This window comes from Garra rufa, chromosome 5 (genome assembly GCF_049309525.1).
Source record: "Garra rufa chromosome 5, GarRuf1.0, whole genome shotgun sequence".
Lineage (NCBI taxonomy): Eukaryota > Metazoa > Chordata > Actinopteri > Cypriniformes > Cyprinidae > Garra > Garra rufa.
Window position 1 is genome coordinate 40,568,833 of NC_133365.1, and position 25,211 is coordinate 40,594,043.

At 35.8% G+C, this 25,211-nt stretch overlaps 2 protein-coding genes across 2 annotated transcripts in view; both read right to left on the reverse strand.

The window, feature by feature from the left end:
• Positions 1-142: 142 nt before the first annotated feature.
• On the reverse strand, positions 143-11,235 carry zdhhc15a (zDHHC palmitoyltransferase 15a). The gene is made up of 12 exons (XM_073840083.1): positions 11,118-11,235; positions 10,419-10,445; positions 10,218-10,315; positions 8,742-8,862; positions 6,124-6,193; positions 5,631-5,663; positions 2,509-2,629; positions 2,156-2,288; positions 1,947-2,073; positions 939-1,039; positions 818-821; positions 143-224 (listed from the first exon to the last, which is right to left on the reverse strand). The coding sequence occupies exons 1-12, from the start codon at positions 11,233-11,235 to the stop codon at positions 143-145; spliced, it is 1,035 nt and encodes a 344-aa protein (XP_073696184.1).
• Positions 11,236-11,358: 123 nt separating this feature from the next.
• atrxl (ATRX chromatin remodeler, like) overlaps positions 11,359-25,211 on the reverse strand; it is a 30,036-nt gene continuing 16,183 nt past the window's right edge. Inside the window, exons 17-34 of the mRNA XM_073840378.1 lie at positions 25,009-25,141; positions 22,714-22,823; positions 20,846-20,989; positions 19,447-19,624; positions 19,209-19,346; positions 18,937-19,112; positions 18,741-18,858; positions 18,243-18,346; positions 16,599-16,684; positions 16,113-16,255; positions 15,876-16,017; positions 15,490-15,587; positions 15,287-15,395; positions 15,029-15,206; positions 13,716-13,883; positions 13,484-13,633; positions 12,095-12,151; positions 11,359-11,989 (exon numbers count right to left, since the gene is read on the reverse strand). Coding sequence (XP_073696479.1) covers positions 11,777-11,989; positions 12,095-12,151; positions 13,484-13,633; positions 13,716-13,883; positions 15,029-15,206; positions 15,287-15,395; positions 15,490-15,587; positions 15,876-16,017; positions 16,113-16,255; positions 16,599-16,684; positions 18,243-18,346; positions 18,741-18,858; positions 18,937-19,112; positions 19,209-19,346; positions 19,447-19,624; positions 20,846-20,989; positions 22,714-22,823; positions 25,009-25,141 — 2,445 coding nt within the window. The 3' untranslated portion in view covers positions 11,359-11,776. The remainder of the gene's footprint in view (positions 11,990-12,094; positions 12,152-13,483; positions 13,634-13,715; positions 13,884-15,028; positions 15,207-15,286; positions 15,396-15,489; positions 15,588-15,875; positions 16,018-16,112; positions 16,256-16,598; positions 16,685-18,242; positions 18,347-18,740; positions 18,859-18,936; positions 19,113-19,208; positions 19,347-19,446; positions 19,625-20,845; positions 20,990-22,713; positions 22,824-25,008; positions 25,142-25,211) is intronic.

Genomic DNA, 25,211 nt, shown 5'->3' on the forward strand with positions numbered 1-25,211 from the left:
CTCTCACACCCTGATCAGTAAAAGAGAGGTTTCTGAGACCTGATCGCTCCTGCAGGAAGTGTTCCAGGTGAAAACTGAGCATGCGGGCAGGTGTTCGCCCTCACCCTTGTCTCCCTGAGGGCCGTCCGCCACTCCTTTAAGCTTAACCTGTGATTGAGATCTTTCTGAAATTGCCCCAGTTGAGAGACTCGCTGTGACTACGTCTTATGACACATTCTGTCAACCTACAAAAAACAAAGAACACTTTATATTACATAACTTAATTTCTACTACATCTGAACTCTTAAAGGCTGCTGCTTTGAATTGTCCTTGGAAAGTTGAACAAGCATTTCCCATACCTTATTTCATTACTGCTAGTCATCCACTGCTATGGTAACCGAGACCCCCTCAGGTGAGACTGATGGCAGCACAGAATGAGACAGACAAATAGCTCAAATCAGAATTTTTGATCAGGTTGTGCAGCCCTGGTTTGGCCTCAAGAGGGCAGTATGCACTTGCAGTCTGAACCTACTCCTTTTTTCAAAATACTCAAATTGGAAAATAAAATGTAAAAAATGTTGTATTACAATAAAAGATTCCTTACACTTTTCTCTTAAATTGCCAGTTACTTCTGAGAATTTCAAACGTTACTATTCCGAGTGCTTTTTGACGTTTGTTTTACATCAGTAGGGGAATTTTAGAGTAAGTGTGTTCGTAATCCTACTCTTTGTGATAGCACACTTAAGTTAATGACAGAAGCAGAGAGGAGATCACCTTCAGAGACAGCGTGAGAACTGGGATAAATTCAGTCTCCTTTTAAATAAAAGATTTACCAAACCATTCTACAGCAGTGACACAAAATTAGATGAGACTCTACAAACGGGCAAACAAGGCTCTGATTGATTAACCGGTAAACACAATTGACCGTTATGAAATATGATTCAGAAAATGTGTCTTACCCACACTTTCTTCCATTGCACAATGTCCGTTTCCATTCATCACTGAAGGACTGTGAGATGACATCTGCCATCTCAAGGGGAAAGAGTGTCCATCACCTTCACTGTAATAGACAGAATAGAAAAGAGTTGGCAAATATAAGCTATAATGGCATTACATCAAAATAAATCACACATCTTTAATTCTTCTGATTGGTGCCATTTGACTAAACAGAGAAATGCCAGTACAATTTTACAATGTTGGCATTCTGAAAACTGGAAAATGTTAATATCAGGAAATGTTTTTTTTACCCCTTCCAGCTGAGCTTACAGTGATTTTGCCATGGGTAAGCAGTGTCATTAGGCAATATATGAAGCAAAGTGCCTAAAATTAATTTAACTATGGTAACGTCACTGTACAAACAGACCCGAGTGGCTGATAAAATTTCTTTTGTTAAATGTTGTCAATATCTATATGATATATAACATTATCCATTAATATACACTTTCATTTGGGGTTATTATAATTTATTTCATGTTTCTGAGAGAAAGTCTTCTATCCCTAGTAAAAAATAAGTATACTAAAAAGTAAAAATACAGTTATTTCATGCTAAGTATACAACAAATACATTTATGTACTTAATAAAAATAAGTGGTATATTTAAAGTCTGCCTAATTGATACTTAATTTTGTACTTAATGCACTTCAAAAAAAAAAAAAACACACTATCCCCGACAGAGCCATAAGAACATATACACATATGCAAAAAATAAATAAATAAAATAAAATAAGGGCAGTTTTGTAAAATACATTAAGAAATTAACAGTTCAACACATAAATTCCAATGAAAGTGAAAAATATATTCAAATAAGTCATAACAAAAATAATTCACATATTAACAGAGTCAACTGTCATTAAACACTTGAGCATGATCACATTATTTGGTGTTACTCAACAACAGTCAGTCCATTCTCATCTAAAAAACGGGTTGTTTATGGGTGTCACATATTATTGAGTATGCTTAATACTGACCTGCTGAATACTGGAAATGGCCAGAGACTCTTTTTCTTTCCAAACACCTGTAAGAAGTTTGCCTGGACACCCACATCAAATGCCTCGCTTGCTGGTCCATCCTCAAAAAAGGGGACTGACAACCACTCTGACAGAAAGACGGTGAGAGATGTTATGAGCCCTGCAAAACTTCATGCAAAATATGTAAATATGTAGAAAGTGGGTTTTACCAAGAGTGGTTTTGTTGCTGGTGAGAAGCCAAATGTGGAAGAAGAGCAGAAAACACAGGGTGACAGCAAACATGGCCGACACCAGTGTCAAGAACAAAACATGCAGTTTAACACAACTATCAAACAGTTTGCCCTGAAAGAGAGAGAAGATGGTAATTTAGGAATACTGCAAAAGATCAAACCTTTTTATCACATTTATTCACAGTCACTTAAATTACATTTAAATATGTGCAGATACTTTTATCCAAAGCTGAACATTTTTTTAGAATGTGTGTCAAATTCAAATCCTCCATCTGAGGCTAAGACTAGTCTCTACAACTCAAAAGGGCAATCTTGATAAAAATGTCACCCACCAGCCACAGTTCGATGAAGGTTGGTGTAACTGTTGCGACGATGAGGAGGCAATACAGGAGTGAGTAGAGCAGGAAGAGCATGAAGAACTTGTAGTTGGAGAATCCAATACAGTTATTCAGCCTAAACATGCTCACAACAACACAGAAGAAAAGAATAAACATCACTTTTTTAAAAAACGACATTTTGTCATTTGTCATTTTGACATTTAAAAGAGATGTAACATGTTAAGCATTTTTAAAGTCAATGTAAATAGCCATTTTACTTCCTGAATGCAAGTTAAATGAATGCCTAAATAACTATTTGACTCTAATTTCCAATAGCCTGCATAGCCCAAGCAACATCAGAGTTGAATTAAAGGGATTGTTCACCTAAAAATGAAAATTCTGACATTAATTACTCACCCTCATGTCGTTCCCAAACCTGTACAATCTTCATTCATCTTTGGAACACAAATATTTTTGATGAAATCTGAGAGCTTTCTGACCCTGCATAAACAGTGTTCAATGTTCAAAGCCCAAAAAGGTAGTAAGGACATCATTAAAATAGTCCAGTTGACATCAGTAGTTCAACCATAATGTTATGAAGCTAAGAGAATTCTACACAACTCTATTCATCAATTTTTTTTCTTTTTCCTCTCAGTATAACCCAGATGCACTGCACCTTGTTTGCAAGCAGAGGACCACGTCGTGGTACTCTTGTGAACGCATGTTAAAGATTGACATGGAAGAGAAGAAAGTGTTGAATAAAGTAATTATTTATGTTTTCTTTTGTTTTGTATTTTTGTGATTTTTTTTTTTTTTTTTTACAAGAGTACCATGACAAATGCATATTCTCGTAGCTAATTAAAGTTGATGTCCCATGGAATATTTTATTTTACCGTACTACCTTTCTGGGCCTTAAACATTGTGGTACCATTGATGTCTATGCAGGGACAGAAAGCTCTCAGATTTCATTAAAAATATCTTAATTTGAATTCTGAGGTTTGGAACGACATGACTGTGAGTAATTAATGACAGAATTTTTATTTTCGGGTGAACTATCCACACACCATTTTACAATATTTCGGGAATTTACGCACCCTCAAGTCATGTAAGGTGTAAACGAGTTTCTTTATCGTAGACAAAAAATTAGTATTGCTCACCCATGGATCCTCTGCAGTGAATGGGTGCCGTCAGAATTAAAGTCTAAAGTTGATATATAAAAAAAAAAAACAATCCACAAACAATTTGCATGACTCGCCCATCAATAAAAGTCTTGTAAAGCGAAAATCTGCATATTCATGAAAACAAATCAATTTTTAAGGGGAGACACTGCAGGCAAAAACACTGTTTTTTTTTCGTGCACCAGTCAAGTTTGAGATTTTGGGCTTTTTGGTTTTTCATGAAGTGTTTTTTCAGACTAGTGGAAAGAAAACATCTAAAAGACACTGCTAGGTGTTTATTTTATAGTACCTTATCTATTAGTGTCAATGGTTTTCAATTACAATACAAATTTTTAAAGGCTATTTTCTCAAAAAGATTTTTTTCTCCTACACTTGAGCCACTTCAGTAGCACTTACACACACCAAACTTTACATTTTTATTCTTGTCTATATCCTTAAGGTTTTTACAGAGGGATTTGTTCATATGTGACCCTGGACCACAAAACCAGTCTTAAGTCGCTGGGGTATATTTGTAGCAATAGCCAAAAATACATTGTATGGGTCAAAATTATTGATTTTTCTTTTATGGCAAAAAACATTAGGAAATTAAGTAAAGATCATGTTCCATGAAGATTTTTTTTGTAAAATTTCTACTATAAATATATCAAAATGTAATTTTTGATTAGTAATATGCATTGTTAAGAACTTAATTTGGAGAACTTTAAAGGGGATTTTCTCAGTATTTCAATTTTTTTGCACCCTCAGATTCCAGATTTTCAAATAGATGTATCTCGGCCAAATATTGTCCTATCCTAACAAACCATACAGCAATAGAAGGTTTATTTATTGAGCTTTCATATGTTGTATACATCTCAGTTTTGTAAAATTTAACCTTATGACTGGTTTTGTGGTCCAGGGTCACATATACAATTTGCTTGATTTTATACAACATTTTATTCCCAAAAAACTGTAAAAAATAAATAAATATATATATATATATATATATAAGTTTCTGCCTGTTCTAAGTATTTTCTGAATTATGGAGTGAGAAAATGAGATACCCAAAATTCCTTCTGTAAAAACATTTGACTTTAATATGTCAAAAAAATTAAACAAGAAGTTTGAAACTGACTTCATCCAGTGTTTAGATTTTTGTACTAGAAATGTATGCAAATTAGCGCATATTTCATTAAATAATGCCTCATTTGCATATTACAACCTAACATTTTAGAAGACTTGTAATACAAAAAATGTTTGCAATTATCGATGTAATCAATCAACTGAGTAAGTGAGGTGATAACTATTAGTTAATTTACCCTATTCACCTGCAGTGTCTCGCCTTAATTTTTTTACTTCAAACTTTCAGTTAAAATATCTACATGGATAATATTGCTTTCTCCAGTCATTTTGTCTAATTCAGGAGAGAAATATGCACAAATCAAGCACTGTTTGCAAGGAAGAACAGTCTATAACAGTTCTAAACAAATATGTTTGCTTAGGGAATGGACCTTTTCACTGGAGAATGCATTATTATGTAAAGGAAATTCTTATTTTGGCCAGAAGAAATGGTTTAAAGCTACAGGTCAAGATGTTAACTGATGGACTGGAGTCATGAGGATTATAGTGATGTTTTTATCAACTGTTTTGACTCTCATTCTAATGGCACTAATTCACTGCAGAGGATCCATTAATGAGCAAAGGGAGGTAACGCTAAATTTCTTCAAATCTGTTCCAATGAAGAAACAAACTCATCCACATCTTGGATGGCCTAAAGGTGGGTACATTTCTAGCAATTTTTTTAGGTGAACTATTCATTTAAAGGAAGAGTAAATTATTACACTTAGATTAAACAAAGCGACAGATTACATAGAATATTTCTTTGGAATAAAATGCACCAATAAGTTGTTCATAATAACCAGAATTATGCATTCAGAAAGTAAGTAGGGTTAATTTTGATTTCAACAGCCAGTTTTTACAAACCATGGGCAATGATGATCCATCTTTAGTACACACCTACAGAAAAAAAGAAAGAGACAGACCGCAGGAGTGAAGTGCACAGGCCACAGGAACTATTCTCATTAAATAATAATAAAAACCCCAGTGTAATCAGACACACATACACACACACAGAAAATCTCCACAAACACACAGTTATTCTTTTTTCTCCATCTCACTCACTCTCTCTCACACACTCAGACCTGGACTTTAATCAAAGGATGGAAACCTGATATTGTGACAGCGAAACTCATTTGAGAAGATTCACTCTGTCCACTCAAATAAATGTGACCAAGCGCTTCAACAACATCCTGTAATTATCACACACACACACTCACCCACAGATCGCATTTCTACGTCTCCCTTTCATTAGGAGAAGAGTGCGTAGATGAGTGGGAGATGCACTGATATGCACACAGAAATGGAGAGAGGGAGAGGGAGAGAAAGAGGAGAGAGAGAGAGAGAGAGCGATTCTTACATTTGGCAGACAGAACAGTGATGGCAGCGATCTGGTTTTATCAATTGGCAGTGATGACAGAACCTGATAGCTGAGATGAACACACACACACAAACAACCAAATAAATAAATAACATTTTCTCCAACATTTAGCTAAATGGATTCCCGTTAGATATGTTTTTGTTCATGTTGCTCATCACAGAATATATTATATTAAAAGATGGTTTTAAATTAGTTAACAAAATAGTTTCATTCATCTCAATTATGAATCACTCACCAAACAATAAGAAAATCAGAACAAATACATTAGTGCTTCAGTATGAAAGCCAATTTCTGCCATAAATGAGAGATATATAACTCATAATTCCGAGTTTAATGTCAGAATTGCATGATATAAAAATATTTATCTTGCAAATCAGACTTATTTCTCACAAATGCAAGTTTGTATCTTGCAATTTTGACTTTTTTCCCCTTGCAATTCTGCAAATGCAAGCTTGTATCCTAAATTAACACTTTTCTCGCAAGTGCAAGTTTGTATCTCACAATTTTGACAGTTTTTTTCCTCACAATTGCAAGTTTATATCTTGCAATTTACATTTTTTCTCGCAAATGCAAGTTTGTATGTCACAATTTTTACTTTTTTTCCCTCACAATTGCAAGTTTATATCTTGCAAATTTGACTTTCTCGCAAATGCAAGTTTGTATCTCACAATTTTGCCTTTTTTTTCTCACAAATGCTAGCTTGTATCCCGCAATTTAGACATTTTTCTCGCAAGTGCAAGTTTGTATCTCACAATTCTGACCTTTTTCCTCGCAAATGAGTTTATATCTCGCAATTCTGACTTTTTTCCTTGCAAATGAGTTTATATCTCGCAATTCTGACTTTTTTCCTTGCAAATGCAAGTTTGTATCTCACAATTTGGACTTTTTTCTCGCAATTGCGAGTTTATATCCCACAATTCTGACTATTTTCTTGCAATTGTGAGTTTGTATTTCACAATTCAGACCTATTTTTTGCAACTGCGAGTTTGTATCTCGCAATTTTGACTTTTTTCTCTCGCAATTGCAAGTTTATGTCTCGCAATTTTGACTTTTTTCTTGCAAATGCAAGTTTGTATCTCACAATTCTGGCTTTTTTTGCAAATGCAAGTTGTATCTCACAATTCCAACTTTTTTCATGCAATTGTGAGTTTATATCCTGCAATCCCAACTATTTCTCACAAATGCAAGTTTGTATCTCACAATTCCGACTTTCTCGCCCAATTGCGAGTTTATATCTCGCAATTCTGACTTTTTTCTCACAAATGGGAGTCTGTATCTCGCAATTCTGGTTTTTTTCTCACAAATGCAAGTTCATATCTCGCAAATCCGACTTTTTCGCAATTGAGAGTTCTCGCAATTCTTACTATTTTCTTGCAATTGTGAGTTTGTATTTCACAATTCAGACCTATTTTTTGCAACTGCGAATTTGTATCTCGCAATTTTGACTTTTTTCTCGCAATTGCAAGTTTATATCTCACAATTCTGGCTTTTTTTTGCAAATGCAAGTTTGTATCTCACAATTCTGGCTTTTTTTTTGCAAATGCAAGTTTGTATCTCACAATTCAAACTTTTTTCGTGCAATTGTGAGTTTATTTCACGCATTTCTGACTGCTTATATCCTGCAATTCCAACTATTTCTCACAAATGCGAGTTTGTAACTCACAATTCAAACTTTTTTCGTGCAAATGCAAGTTTATATCTCGCAATTCTGAGAAAAAAATTGTGCAATTACCTTTTTTATTCAGTAGTGGAAACAGGCTTCCATACTTTAGTGCTTAGACCTCAAACTAACAATTTTTTTTTTTAAATAGTCCAGTTGTTTTAAAATGAAGTTTACAGGCCATTCAGGTAAAACACTTGTGTTGTTTGTAACCGACTATGTATTAAGCACTAAAATTATTTTTAGTTGTTTCTTTCTTGTTAGTATTGTTTGTTGTTGACACTGGTGTTTATTGATCACTTGTAAACACAAAGTTGTTTAATTTGTGTTAAAGGAAAAGAAAGTTCTGTTTTGGAATGTTGCATTGGATTACAAGACAGTGGCATTTAACATAACTATCATTTACTGATTTTCAGCAAGATATTACTTCTGTTTTGTTGCAGGGCTGGGTATCAATACAATCCCAATTCAATCTAATCCTAATTCATTTGAGTATACTTAAATTATAATCTCTTTTTTGTGTACATATGGGAAAAATTCTTTCTATGCTAATGCTGAAATTTAAGGCAGTGTTTGATTCAAGAGTTTGTTTAGGGAAATGGGTTACACTTATCAGACTGGATGTTTTTGATTTACTAAAAAGTACAGTACTTTTACCATAGTGCTAAATAGTCCCCTGTGTTACGGAGCACTGATGCAGGGAAACCTTCTGACACGGTGCAGATGCTTTTCACTGAAAGCCATTCAAAATGCACTAATTGCAGATTCAGTGTCTTTGGAGTAATCTAGAGTTCAGTGTCTTCCCTCAATTACATGGTGCTGATGGGGCAGGTTAATGCTTACAGGTTCAGTGTGAATCGAGTTACATTTGGAACGGATCGAGTTTGGAGATGTTGTTGTTGTGTATATTTGTTAAAGTGCTGATGAGTTTCCTGACCTCCGGTTGCTGTACGTGTGTGAACTGGAAGCTTCTGAGAGATTTCCAGAAGTATCTGACTCTTCTCCATACCGCTACGTTCCAGCTCATAGAGCAGCGAGTCTGAAGAGGACAGCTGAAACTGAACACAGACACCCGCGCACACACAAACACACACACACACACACACACACACACACACACACACACACACACACACACACATACAATTAGCAAATTAGATGACTGTGTTCTGAGAGGGAGAGGGGTTTCTTTTACGCTCATTTGTCACGTATGACATGCCTGACTTGAATAACTTGCAGGCGGACGGCCTGACCCCCATAAGAGCCCGAGTCCACTTATTGCTTCTGTGTGTGGGGGGGGGAGGAGCAGTTTAAATTCCCCTAGTCCAAGAATACTGTGGTGTACTATGGTGAGATGCAAGGCCATAACAATGTCAAACATTACAAACATTAGGGGGCACCACACCAATTTTTTGGTGTGTTCTTTTATTAAAAGAAACAAGAAACTACACAACTAAAGGATTTTAAGGGATTTATCCACCTTTTTCTTCCCGTAAGAGTGGGTGCAACCATTTGTAAATGTTATGGGTCTGGCTTCAACTGCACAAAACGGCTAGTTTTGCTGCATGATATTGCAAATTAAAGTGTCTTACCATGTTATTTCATTGTATTATCTTAATTATGAGCACACTGGCTTGCAGTGCAAACAGTTTTACCATTTACTGCAAGTTGTTTTTCTTCTCATTATTTCCCCATTGCGGCTAATGAACCGGAAATATTATCCATAGGCTTACTTCTGCATTAAATAAAAATGTGAATAGAAAAAAAAAGACAAACAGCAAAAGAACTAGAATTTATCGTAATCTTAACTTTTTGAAAATTACACTTTAAATCTAAAATATATTTCTCACATATTCCTTCTTCATCTTGCACATAATGTGCCTAAAAGACTTTGTTAACAGTTCAATTACATTCAGTTAAGAATTACATGATTTATCTAAATGATAGCTTCTATTTTCAATTCAAAGTAGTCTCAATAACTGGATAATACCATCTGTCATTTACATTTCTATAGTAAAACAGCTCAAATATTATGTTTAGCTTAGTACCACACAATCATTTTACCATTGTCTTCTTTGATTTAATTGATCATCTCAATCATTTGTCATCCTAAATTTTGGCCATATCGAAGTATTTGGGGGTTGAGGTGGCCTCATCACCCTCAAATTCTATGGTGGTTATGCCCCTGCAGTTATGGTAGCAGATAGTCATACTATCATAAATTGTTTACATGGTACTCCAAGTTAGGTGCTTCAACGAATGGTTATTCCATGGTACGTGTACAAAAACCATGGTGTTACTATTGAACAATGTACAAAAGCCATGGGTATCATGTTGAACTTGATAGCTACAAAAGTTCCAGAGTTCCAAGTTCCACTTTTTAGTAAAGAACCATCACATGGTGCTACTGTACCTCCACAACAGAAGGAGAGGATGGTGGAGTGGACAACGTTTTCCAAAATGACCACAAGAACATCCCAAAACACACATGGAACAGGCAGAGGAACACCACTGAGAGAGAATACACACAATTACCAATCAAAATAACTGAAAGCAAATGCCAATTCTGTTCATTTAAACAGCATAATTTCATACAATATCAAGGGTTTCATACCTCTCTGAGTTGCACAGGTGAGCAGGACTGTCACAAATATAAACAAGATCAACGCAGTCATTTAGAACATCTTATAACATTTTTTATGTTAAAGAACTTTTAGAGAAAGAGTTATAAAGTTTCAGAATTATAACTAATAATCTATGACCAAGGTGTGCAACATTATTTTAACCAATAAGTCATGAGCTACTGTACGTTAAATATTAACAATGCACTTCTACTAAAACCACAAATATTGCACAAAATAGATCAGTGTACATGCTTCATTTTTCAGGTTGATTGACTACTGAATTATAGATTTCTATATTTGTTTGCAATTGTACATAACGTTTTGAATCAAAACGTTTTCCATTTTAGCTTTTTGCACTAACGTTATTAGGCAAGTCAATTTAATTAAGGTCAAATACAAAATGAATGTCCATCATTTGCTTTAAACCCTTCCTCAGCAATGGAGTCCATTACATTAAATTACATTTGTACAATGAGGTACACAAAATTATATTTCAGGATTTCACCTTTCACTACCTTAATCTGTAGAAGACAAATACAGCTGTCTTGTATTTAAGGTTAAGAGACACAAAACAAAAACAGTTTTTTTTACAGACACTTTATTTTGATATCACCTGTTTTTTTATATTACGAAATCTGCGTCACTAAACTCCAAACTTGAAAGATTTTACAAAAAAAAATATTACTCACTCCAACAAAAGTGCACGACGTATGCGTAGTATGACCACATCACAACCATGATAATGATCGTAACCGGGATCCAGTAGAGAAGTCGCGCACAGCGCTGGAGACACGCAGGCAGAAGCATCACGATGACCGTCGAGACCGGTCCAAGTCTCTCTACCTCTGGACAATCTGTGACTGGAGCGACGAGTCCATAGTAATAAAGTAAAGTAATAAGAGAAACAGCGCCCCCGCAGGACACAGCAAGTGTTTTTATGTCTTTATTTCTACTACTACATATACAAAGCAGTCGAACAGAGAAGAGTGCTCATAACACAAATTGAACGTTGGCATTTTAAACTAAATTATTCTGTTTAAACAAACAGTCGTTTGGTCAGCCCCCATTAGTTATGCTGAGGACTTCATCACACTCAAACTGGTTTTGAGGTAGCTAGAAACACAGTCTCAGACATACCGTTCAGTACAGTAAAGAAGTAGTGTTGCTTTAAGATTCGAACTTTAAGTCACACATGCAGTAGTACTAACAACAGCACAGTTGTTTTGAGGCCTCAAAACATATTTGTGCCTAAGGGTCCCCTTGTAAGTCTATTCGGTGCTCTGGTGTTAAAATTACATTCATATTGCCGTTATTTACAGCAGCTTATTTATATCAAGTTTAACACAAACTATGTTTTTGGGGTTGGGTTATGTGTTTTTGAAACTGAGGAAACCGCATTGGGTTGCTCAAGTCGAAATGAGATGTTAGTGTTGTTATAAGTGGCCCAAGCAGGAGAACGATTGGCAGTGCCTTGATTCACGGGCAATGAAGAAGTTGAGGGAACACTCTTGGCTATAAAAGCCATGCGTCGAGAAGCCAGAGCCTGCTGAAGATGAAACAACTGAGGAGATAAAGACAGACTGTTAAATCTGCAGTCTGTAGCTCCAGAATTCCTGTTTGATACACATACAGAATGCTAAACGTTTGGTCAGAGGTGAGACTGTACCTGTATTGCCTGGTTGATGTTTTTGGGGACAGGTTCATTGGAGTTCTGCACAGAGGCCTGAAAGAAAAGTCATGATGAATGAGCTAGTGTACGTAAAGTGTCGTGCTGGAATAGAAAGGGTTTTCACAAAGCTGGAAGCATAGAATTGTCCAAAATTTGGTATGCTGAAGAATTAAGATTTCCCTTCATTAGTATCAAAGGGCCGAACTCAATCCCTGAAAAACAGCCTCAAACGTTTTTAATTCCTTCTCCAACAAACGACTAGTATCTCAGACTGCGATGGTGTATCTTAGCCGCTCTTCTTCCACTTTCTTTGGTACCTGAAGTGGGTTTCTTAGTCATAACTTTGTCACCAAGGATTTTTCAGAGCATTTCAGTTGGGTTTAGATCAGGACTCTGGGCTGGCCATTTAATTATTTCAGTGTTCTTAGCTTCAAGAAACTGATTTACCTGTATTGCAGTTGTGCATTTTGGGCATTGCATAAAATTGCAGGCTAACTGGGAGATGTTTGCAGGAAAGCAACTGCATGTTGCTGAATGAGGTTCTGATAAACATCTGCATTCATCCTGCCATGTATCTGTATAAGAGGCCCAAACTCCTGCTGTAAAAAACTTGCCCCAAACCATGACACTTCCTCCTCCACTTTTCACTGAATTCTTTACACACTTAGGTTTGATGCTGAACAAAATGTTTTCCACCAGACCCAAATAAATTAAAATTGCTCTCATCACATTATGAAACATGCTTAAAAACTGCCCTTCTACTCCTGTTAGGATAACTTCAAATAGGACTAAATTATGTTTGGAGGAAAAAAAATTATGTTTTTGAGGAAAAACATGTCACGTTCTACAATAGTGGACTTCTATAAATGCCTGCAAGTTTGAACTTCCAAAATGCAGTTTAAATGCAGCTTCAAAGGGCTCTAAACTATCCCAGCCATGACAGTTCATGACAGTTAGGGTATGTCAAAAAACTCCCAACTCATTTTCTCAGAGTTCACATAGAGCTAGACAAGATAAGCATTTGAGGTTAAAAGGTATATAAATTGTAAATTCAATTTACTAGATAAGACTCTTCTTCCTCGGCTGGGATTGTTTAGAGCCCTTTGGAGCTGCATTTAAACTGCATTTTGGACGTTCAAACTAGTGCGCACAATTGAGGTCCACTATATGGAAAAAAATTCTGAAATGATTGCCTCAAAAAACTATTTCTTCACAACTGAAAAAAGAAAGACATGAACATCTTGGATGACAAAGTGGTGAGTAAAGTATCTATACATTTTTGTTCTGGAAGTGAACTTCTTTAAGTATAAATCAGCAGGTTTGTGATATGTACCACCTGAGGGCGCTCCATACCACAGTTTGAAAGCCACTGACTTGCAGATTTACCTTCTTTTCTGCACGGTATTCATCCCAGGCTGCTCTGCGCTCTTCCTCGCTCAGCTCTTCTTCCTCCCGGTGGCCTAACAGTGAGTTGTGCTCATGATAACTTACTATCAGCTGCCCACAGCTCTGCAGCAGCTGGGCCAACAGGTCATCCTGGAAGACAAAACTTTATGGTCATCTGTGTGTGTGTCTGTTTGCTGTCTGTACCACAGCAGGTGCATTTATGTGTGCTTACCACAGGCATTTCTGTGTGTTTACTGAGCTGTAGGTCTGGCCGGAAGCAGTATAGCTCATTCAGCTGACTGTGTGTGAAATGTCTCTGAATCTGCTGCTGGTCCAGAACACGAGAGGACAGAGACTGCTTAGCAACTTGCCGCTCATAAATGTTCTGTTCCATTGTACCCTACAAAAAAAGGACGCATTAAAAATGTAAGAAAATAGCTTCAGATATAGTGTACATTAAAGCCATGAAAATACAGAAATATAAAATAAAAGTTTCTAAACAGTAAGATTTTTAATGTCTTTTAACAAAGTCTCTTCTGCTCAACAAGCCTGCATTTATTTAACCCAAGGTACAGCAAAAAGTCAAATTTTGAAGTTTTTACTGTTTAAAATAACTTTTTTATTTTCTATATAATATATTTTAAAATGTAATTTATTCCAGTAATTTCAAAGCTGATTTTTTAGCATCATTACTCCAGTCATATGATCCTTCAGAAATCATTCTAATATTCTGATTTGCTGCTCAAAAATTATTTATTATTATGTGGAAAACAGCAGAGTAGTTTTTTCAGGTTTCTTTGATGAATAGGAAGTTCAGAAAAACAGAATTATCTAAAATAGAAATCTTTTGTAACATTATAAATGTCTTTATCATCACTTTGATCACTGTAAAGCATCTTTGCTAAAAGTATTAATTCTATAATTTCTTTCCAAAGCTTTTGAATGATATAGTGTAAAATGTTTTTATTTCAGAAAAAGCTCATCTTTGGATCTTCCTAAAGAATCCTGAAAAAATATACACTCAACAGTTTTAAATAGTGATAATAATAATAAAAAATGTTACAGCTAATCAGCATATTAGAATGATTTCTGAAACATCATGTGACACTTAGGACTGAAGAAATGATGCTGAAAATTTAGCTCAGATCACAGGAATAAATTACATTTGAAAATAGATTAAAATAGAAAAGTTATTTTAAATAGTAAAAATATTTCAAAATATACTGTTTTTGTTGTACTCTGGATCAAATAAATGCAGGCTTTCTAAGCAGAAGAGACTTCTTTAAAAACATTAAAGATCAAAAACGTTTGACTGGTTGCATATATAGTATATATTTAAAATATATAAATAAAAACTTAAATGAAAAAAAAAAACTTTAAGACATTTCTCAATAGTAATAAAAGCTTCCTGAATAGGTTAAAAATAAAAAAATAAAACGTAAAAATAGTGTCTCTAAAACATCATCTTTAAACCATAAAAAATCTGAATATAACATGTTTTTTTTTATCCCACAAACTTCTGTCATTTGTACTATATGTGTATACCTGGGCCAGAAAACGGTACACATATACAGTTTTTTTCTGCCCAAAGCGATAGACTCTGAAGATGCTCTGGATGTCATATGATGGATTCCAGCAAGCGTCAAACACCACAACACGGTTTGCAGCGACCAGATTGATTCCCAGAGACCCTGCACGAGTGGAGATCAGAAACAACCTCCCTCTGACACAGAGGAAACAGCGCGAGTCAGGACAAGAAATGCAGACAAACCTAAATATGATGTTGAAGAACTCTGAGTATACCTTATGTTTCTGGTGTTGTTAAACTCTTGAGCCCATCTCTTACGAGCACAAGCACTGGTGGTGCCGTCCAAACGATAATAATCTTTGTTTTTAACCCACGATTTCTTTCCTGACAATACACACACAAACACACTCGTTTGCACAACCATGGTGAATGAACAAATTACATTTCTAACAGTCCCCTATATAAAATGTTCTTTTACCTTTGTATGGACAGCATATATCCCCCCTGGTCTCATCTGCATACAGGAGGAAACTCTCAATGAGGTCCAGCGATATCAGAGACTGACTAAACAACAACCTGAAAAAAGCAAACAGCATTTATGAAAAGAAGTCTTTAATGCTCATCAAGGCTGCATTAATTTGATCAAAAATACAGTAAACGGTAACTCTGTAAAATATTAATACAATTTAAAACAACTGTTTTTTCTTTGAGTGTTTTAAAATGTAATTTATTTTTGTGATGGCAAAGTCTTTACTATCACTTTTTGATCAATTTGACATTATTCATTTATATGAGTTATATAAATCTATAACAACCAATGCAAAGCTAATAAGTGCTACTTCTATTCAAGAATGTGTTCCTCACACTTTGTCCTCTAGTTCCTCTGCCCAGTGTAAAATCTCCAGTAGCAACTGCAATTTCCCAGAATGCTCCAGCACTTTGGCATCAGCCGCCGTTACAAACGGCAGATACCAGTCGGCAGGTGGCCCATTACCCACAACAAATCCTGAACAATAGACAGAGACACCAAGGATGAGACTGACATACAGACAACAGAGGCAGATTAGAAGAGAGAGAGAAAGAGAGAAACCGTTTTCCCACCAGCTTGCCCACCAGAAACTTCCATTGTGGCTTTGTTTGTGACATCTGGATTTTGTGGATTTTGATTGGACCTGCCGTCCAAGGAGACTGGATCGGTATTTCTCTCTCTATCAGCCACTAAGCCTGTGCTTGCTGCCTCTCTCCTGTGATATAGACATTGGAATAATAACCATCAGAGGGAACATGGTCTTGTGTGGAGGAGACTTAGATTTCTAGCAGATGTCTCATTGGTTCCACATAACTGTATGTTATATATCAACTATGTTCTGACTGGCTGTGATTGCGTCACTTCATGCAGCAGTCTCGCATTTACCAATTGGTTTCAAAATAAAATATTCTCTAATGCTTGAATTTACATTGTTTAGAAAGACAAATGACTTTTTGCTCAATTCAGTTACTCCAGCATTGTTGTCTGACATTGTACAAAAGCATAAAGCACATTATTGATACAGCAAATATTCACATCTGGTATGAAACACAGCATACCCTTCAAAGTCATTTGGCTTTGCAGAATCGCTCACCAAACCTGCATCCAGACCTGTCAAGGCGGGAGTAGGCCCTTCCTCTTTGCCCTGCATCACACACAGAAATACACACTAGTTTGATTTCTCCAATAGCAAAATCACGGACAGAATCACAGAATCCAGTCATAAAAACAGAATTTACTGTATAATGTGGAACATGACAGAATTTGCCTAATTTCGCTTGAATAAATTAAAAGTATGTCAGTAAACTTAAATAAAAATAGGATATGGACTAGTGTCTGTAAAATACAATTTAAATATGAATCCGGCGTGTTCTGCATGTCTGTGTGAATGAATGGCGCAGACACGTGGTTTTGTTTACTACACACATACTGAAGTGACGCTCGCAGTTTTCAGCCTCTGTCACCTTAACACACAAACACAATCTCTAAAACTGCTCTGAGAGTCACTTTTTACCGTTTTGTTGTTGTTGTTGTTGTTGTTGTTGTGTTTATTTGGGGAAAACTTTTTTAACTTGAAGGTCTTCACAGCAACCCAGCAAAAGAAAAGTTCAGTTTAACTTGAAACTTTGAGAAAAAATTAAATTGAGATTAGAAAGACAGTATATAGTAGATAGTATTTGGTCGAGATACAATTTGAAAATCTGGAATCTGAGGGTGCAAAAAAAAAAAAGTAAATTAAAAATATTGAGAAAATCGCCTTTAAAGTTGTCCAAATAAAGTTCTTAGCAACGGATATTACTAATTAAAAATTAAGTTTTGATATATTTATGGTAGGAAATGTACAAAATATCTTCATAGAACATGATCTTTACTTAATAATGTAAATTAATGATTTTTGGCATAAAAGAAAAATCAATAGTTTTGACCCATACAATGTATATACCCGTGCGAATTATGACTGGTTTTGTGGTCCAGGGTAACATGTTACTGAATGTAATGATAGTACTATTACTACTAAATCATTATTAATTATTAAAAAAACATTATTTTTTATTTTTAATGTTTACCAGAAAAATTATTTACCAAAAATTATTTACCAGAAAAATAAATACATAACACAGTATTTCTAGAAAAATAAATTAATAATAAATATATAATTTAATCAATTAATTAGACATGCTTTTGGTTATTAAAATTTAATAAAACCATTAAAATAGAATCCAGAAAATGAATGGAAAACAATTTGGTAAAAATAAAACTGAATAAATGTAAAAAGGGTTTCATAGGGCGCTAAAAATGTAATTTTTGTTAAACTTTTATTAAATTGCTGTTAAATGGTGTAGGTTTCAACATTTTTGTACTATTTTTTTATTATTTAACCATTAAAACAGAGTCTAGAAAAAATAAAACAAAGAACATGGAACACAGAAACATTAAAATGGAAAAAATGGAGTTTGGAAAAAAATAAAACTGAATCTGGGAAAAAAATAAAACAGATTTCATAGGGCCCTATTAGTGTCATATTTATCCATGACAGGCATGAACAATCTAATGTACCAGCACAAAAACACACCCAGCTAAATATTGTTTAATTATCATTATCAGAAAAATCCAAATAAATATTACAATATTTTTTGGCCAATATCGCACACCCCTATAAACATTTGAACAGTAGTGTTATCTGGATGAGTGCATGCATGTACCTTATTCCTGCTCAGCTGAGCAAGTTTAAGACACCAGGGATGAGTCCATATCAAACTCAGAACATGAAGGTCCTGAAACAAACTGTTCACACCTGCGCCTTTCCCTATAACAAAGACATCATTTGTGACTGTATGCTACTAATCCGTTGGCTCAGTGTGGTATGACACTGGAAATTCATTAAAACATCTGATATATAAGAACCATTTAGCAATTATAAGCCATGTCAGTATCTAAGGCTATTTTTATGCAACACTGGATTAATAAATCACCAATATAAAATATTTATTTATGAATGCTCATTTCTCCTGTGTTTTGTATTTTTCATCTGTATTTGCAACATTTGCAATAATTTTAGTTTGAAGTGTTTTATAAAAAAAATTGATTTTTAGTATCAGCCATACCTCGAAAACAACTATTGGCTTAATCTCTAAAGGTTAACATATTTTCTACTAGTGCAGTACTAGTTAAGCTCTACTTTGTGCTTTTGAGATGCTGACCTGTGTAGTTCTGCAGATAGTGTGTGTATAACCGACACTGCAGAGGTGTCATCCTGACTGACAGCACATACTCGTGCTTTGGTGGCAAACAGGACATCAAGACTAAGTAGTCCCGCCTCTGCAACACAAACACAGAACATTTAGACTTCTTTTCATGGTTTTCAGCTCTATTCTATTCGTTCTCTCTCTTCATCACCTGTATGAATCCTGACATCAACTGATGGAGAACATGTGATCTATTCTTCATCAATCTGACATCAGCAGGGGTGGAGTCAGCGCACTGGCCGTTCTGAATTGGATTAATAAAACGGTTCCGGAACTCCTTTAGAGAACCCAGCAGGTTCTCCTTAATGAAGTTCACCATGCAGTGATCTAAAATAACAAACATAAAAAAATACACATTTCATCTTAAAGATCAGACAACCTCACAAGCAGCTTATTACAGATATGGAGATGAAAGGTGATTACACTCAGTAAGGTTGTTTTGAAGCGGTGTTCCCGTCAATATGATTCTCCTACGTGTACGTATAGCTCGTATGGCTTTTGAGATGCTGGAGTCTGCGTTTTTAAGGACATGACCCTCGTCACATACCACCAGATCAGGGCCTGATATACAAACACACCAATCAATGGTTTAAAAAATATTTTTAAAAAATGATATATGTTCTTTGTATTTAATGAAGATTGATTGTTCAGACGAATTTACCTGGATCCAGGAGCATTGAGCGGATGGCTTCTTTGTGTTCGCTGTATTTTGCACTGTTTGTGTGCGTCAGAACACGAAAAACCTCATAACCCATGATCATCACGCCACCATTCGTAAACCAGTCATTCAAGAGCTCAATACGAAGAGAGACAGACTTCACCGTAGCCAGTTCTGACACCTGTGTGTGAAAGACCCGAGAGAGAAGGCAGATATAATTGGAAAAATAATCAGATTCAACAAAGTGAACTTAAAACTTAATGTTTGCGTTAATTATTTGACAGTTTTCCGCATGTTTAGATGTTTTTGCCAAATTCTCTGTATAAGGCATAATTAGGAACACTTACACTGATACTTCAGATCAATACAGCAACATTAAACAAGTAATTTATCCAAAAATGTTAGCTTTTGTCCTTCTCATTTTGTTTAAATTGTTTGCATTTTGTTTTCTTCTATACAATACAAAAAAGATGATGCTTAGCAGAATGTCTAGGCTTCGTCTATAAAAGAGCTCAGTGAGCTTAAGTGTTTAAAAAGCCCCATAAAAGTTTTGCCTATTTGAAATTGTATTGAAGGATTATTTTAACTGTGGATCAATGTAACTTTGGGTTAACTTTATACCTTTGCACTGGCATTTACATAATACAAATGCTTAACCAATGATTAAAAGTGGCCTTAACCTGGGTTTTAAAAAATGGTTACAATATGTGTAGTGTAAAAAGACTAAACCATTAAAATTGAATCCAGAAAAAGAATGGAGAAAACAGAATTTGGTAAAAAATAATAAAACTGAATTTGAGGGGGGAAAAATGGATTTCATAGCACCTTAAGATTTTAATTTTTGTTGATAAATTGCTGTTAAATTGTGTAAGTTTCATAATTTTAATTAATTAGACATGCTTTTGGATTAATATATTTTTTAATTTAAATATTAAAACAGAGTCTAGATAAATTAAAGCAAAAACACAAAATTAAAACAGAACAAATATTTTGACCATTTTAATTTTGGGGCAAACTATTCTTTAAGCCACCACAAAACAAAACAGACAGAGCTGCACAGAAAAAGATTCCTAACCCTAACTCTGAAAAAAGCCCATATGTTAGCTAGTTCTGAAACTCTGACTCACTAACCACAGAACTGTTAACTTTTGAGTGTCAGAATGAAATTAATATTTTTATTCAGCAAGAAAAAAGCAGTTAAAGCATTTTGAACACTGACAGTACTAAGAAATATTCCTTGAGCACCAAATCAAGCATACTAGAATGACTTCTGAAGGATCATGGGACACTGAAGACTGGAGTAATGACTGATGAAAATTCAGTGATATCAGACATAAACATGACCTAGGTCAAAACACAAACTAAAGTCACCTGAACAAGGAAGTGAGAGAATTCTACTGACCCTCAGTACGTTGGGTCTTAAGCCTCTCTGCCATTGGTCAAACTCACTCTTCCAGTTGAGCACTGTGTTGAGAGGACATACCACCAGAGTCCTTTTCAGTGGCAGTTCTTTACATAGCAGCACTGTGTGAAGGAACACGATGACCTGAAACACATGCATACACAGTTAATCTTTCTTAAAGGGATAGTTCGAGCATTTAAGACATGAAGTTGTATTCAATCCTTATCAGCACTATAGTATATACACACTGACCCACACTGCGTTCACCTCCCTGGTCAGAGTTCTGGCCGCTGGAAGTTTTTCAAGAAAGTAGTCACGGTTAGTTTCCGGGGCCTCAAAACTGTGCGTTTTTACGTGAAAAAAATATATGCGTTTCAAAGCTTGATTAATTTACATCACAAAAAACACTCCTGACAAAAATCATACCTCAGTTTTAATCGGCACTATTTTCTTTCCGTTTCCATCCATCCGCGCTGCTGTCAGTTCGCACGTTCCGATCAGCTGTTGCATTACACACTCAAATGACAACGACGTAAAAAGTAGAAAATTAACAATGGTGCGAACTTGTAAATTCCCAGGTTGTGACCACAAGAATGTGCAGGGATCGCCGTTCAGATTCCATCATTTTCCTGTTTCGGATATAGTTATGAGACAGCTTTGGCTGGTTGCCATCGGCTACTCTGCGGGAGCTAAAATGTCCAGTATCAAGGATTTTCGTGTGTGCAATGCTCACTTCAGCGAAGACGATTACATCCCCAACCAAGGAGGAAAAATCAAAAAACGGATTTTAAAGAGTTCTGCTGTACCAGTACCACGGGTAAGCTCTATTTACTAACTTTATGTCGCATACGACAGGTTTATTTTGAAGCTAACGTCGGTTTTTAGGCTAACGTTACACTGACAATATTCTAACCGGGGCAGTGATAGCATCGACAATAATCGACTGTCTATGTGGTGAGAAAATCGGCAAATGTCATAACTAATGAATTTAATTGAATCTATATAACACAACAAAATATGATGCTTTGCTATATTCGTTATTGTCTGTAACTATGCGGAACGTGTGTCGGTATCATCGTGTTTATAAGTGTGCTTGAAGTCACATACAGGTAGGTCTAAACCAGGTATCTCCAACTCCGGTCATCGTGAGCTACATTCCTGCAGCGCGATGTTTTCCTATGACAGGACACCTTTCTCAAATGAGACATTCTGTACAAGCCTGCTAATTACCCGTTGATTTGAGTCAGGTGTGTTGCATCAGAGAAAAACTAAAACCAGCAAGACAGTAGCTCACGAGGACTGGAGATCCCATGTCTAAACTGTACAGTAAACAATCTGATGTTTAGACTCCTGTGGAAATCACGTGAAACGAAGTCTAATATAAAAATATATATATCGTCTGTTCCGTCTGACATTGTGCTAAAATTGGTTTCATCATCAGAAGTTTCGTAGTCAGACATGTTGTCAGCGAGTCGCGCTATCAACAGCTGATCGGAACGTGCGAACTGACAGCAGCGCGGATTGATGGAAACGGAAAGAATATAGTGCCGATTAAAACTGAGGTATGATTTTTGTCAGGAGTGTTTTTTGTGATGTAAATTAATCAAGCTTTGAAACGCATATATTTTTTTTCACGTAAAAACGCACAGTTTTGAGGCCCCGGAAACTAACCGTGACTACTTTCTTGAAAAACTTCCAGCGGCCAGAACTCTGACCAGGAAGGTGAACGCAGTGTGGGTCAGTGTGTATACACTATAGTGCTGATAAGGATTGAATACAACTTCATGTCTTAAATGCTCGAACTATCCCTTTAAACTCATACTTCAGATTTTACAAAAAAAAAAAGGAGAATAGTCATGTGCCCAAACCTGAAAGGTCTTTCCCAGACCCATGCAGTGGGCCAGAATACAGCCAGAGCCTGGAGTCGTCTTCACAGTCTGAATGGACTCACAACAGCAGTCCCACATGAACCGCACACCTAATAAAAAAAAATTAACACATACACTTACATACATAGGTATAAATAAAAAAAATATAGCTGCAAGCAGCAATTACCAGGGTTTAGTCACTTTAAAGGATTAAAGTACATTTGAAATAAAGACATTACATATTATTTATCAAGCCTGTAATGACCTAACTCAATGAAAAAAAACCTGTGGTAATTTACCACAGAAATATAATGTTTTTAAGGTTTATGACTGTTATAGTGCCAGCTGTGGTCTGATCTACCTAAAAAAAAAAAAAAAACTTTGCATGGTTATTTAGAATCACCAAGTTGCATGTGCTCACCAAGTTTCTTGAAGTTTTGAGTTTTCGTTTAGGCTTTATAGGCCTTCTGGGTATATTTGGACAGGCCCCTTTTCTAAACGTTATAGCTTCCCAAAGGGTAAATTTTTTGATAATTATTGACTTAGAGAGTCTAGAGAATTGCACTGCAGTGTTTTTATCCCGATTTAGCGAAAACCATAAGACTAGTTGGCAAAAGTAGGTTTTTTTTTTTTACATCTTGATCATTTAACAAACGGTTTGATTGACAGCAGTGGTTCTAGAGGCAAAGTTGTTTGGAATGAGGAGGTTTATTGTATGATACATATATCGTGCCTATGCGTGAAAAACTGCGCAATATACAATAGTTTACGCCCTTGAAAAATATAACATCGCCCCCCAGTGGCCGAATTTCTTTAAAATTTCTCACAGACCTTTAGGGCCGTGAGTCAAACAGGCCCACCGAGTTTTGTTCCGATCGACCTGTTAAGTAAGGGACAATGTACAGGCAGCCGGTAGTTATCGCAGAAATAAGCCCCGACAGTCTTGTATCACACTGAAGGGGCTTATTTTGCGATAACTACAGGCTGCCTGTACATTATCCCGCTTATTACACGGCTACTTGCCACATAAGGAAGAAAACTGGACATGAATATGAATTTGAAATCTTTTATTGGCATATTTGTTTTAAATTAACATTTTTATCCTTCCGCGAAACGATATAGTACCACGTGACTAACATTCAAACTATGTACGTTAGAAAGACAATTTAAATAGATTAATGTCGAAATTTTCCATTGTTAATTGTGGTTGTCCAGTGTTTGTCACAAGATGGCGCCAAACGGTAATCTTTGTTGGCACGGAGGGATTTTAAACATACAAGTAGTACCGGCTATGCGTTATTACTTTGGAGCGGTGATTATTTGAAAAGAACGAACCTGCAAATGTCTCAACTGACCAATCAGAATCAAGCATTCCAAAGAGCCGTGTAATAAGCTTGTCTAATAGGTGCTCAAATGTCAACAAGCTATGGTGGCCATGTTTTTTAAGATAGATACGCAAATGTTCTTATAGATGCGTATGGCACTTTGGACCATATCAATTTTCACATCTATAGGACAAACGGTTGCATATTTATATTTATGGCAGTTCTTATGTGTTTTTTTCTCTCTTATAGCGCCACCAAGTGGCCAAGCTCCACAACTTTTTTATGTGACCTCAGATTCAGCTCTGACTCATTCGGTTCAAAAGTTATAGCTGTTTTAGTAAAGGCGGACCTGCCCCTTTCAAATGTTTTTGGTTTTCGGAGAGTCAAAAGTTTAACTTTTCTTTGCTAATTATTCATATTCACTCTGACGAGAATCTTCCTGTACTGATTTGGTTCCAATCAGGCAAAAGTATTTTTTTTTTTCAAAAAATGCAAAACACCCGAAAATTTCACCAGGGTGATGGACTAAAACCACACTCAAGACACTTAAGCCTGCAAGAACGGTTTAGGAGCTATGAGCGATTTTGTACTTTTGATCACTGTAGCGCCCCTGTCAGGCAGATTGGGAAAAGCCTTGGTGATGTAGATGTTGTCACTACTACCATCCCTCCAAGTTTCAAGTCTCTATGAATCAGTTTGGTCTGCCCGTTCAGTTTTACATAGAGATTGATCGCCCATTGATTCTCGACCAACATCTGCACCACAAATGCTGAATCATTTTTTAAATAATTACATCAAATATTGGTCAACTAATTTGCAGGACTCTGACTTAAGTTGTCCTGACTGCTTCTGTCTCTTTATGTAATCCTTTACTGACTTGATGATGGTGAGATTAGATCTCTGTGCATAATTACATTCTAATACATAACTGAATAAATGGGTGTGCAATTTTGTGCAAATTTTCTCTCACCTTCTCGCTGGTGTGGTTTGAGTTTGCTCAGAAAGTACATGTGCACTTGCAACACAGGCTTGTGTGTTACATCATCTTGCTCGAGAACCAATGGTGCGAAGCTATTCGCCGGTTTCTCAGACACTAAGATGACCTAAAGCAGGTGAGAGGGAAAAAATAAATAAATAAAAATTTTTACAACAGACAAAATAATTTTTCATTTA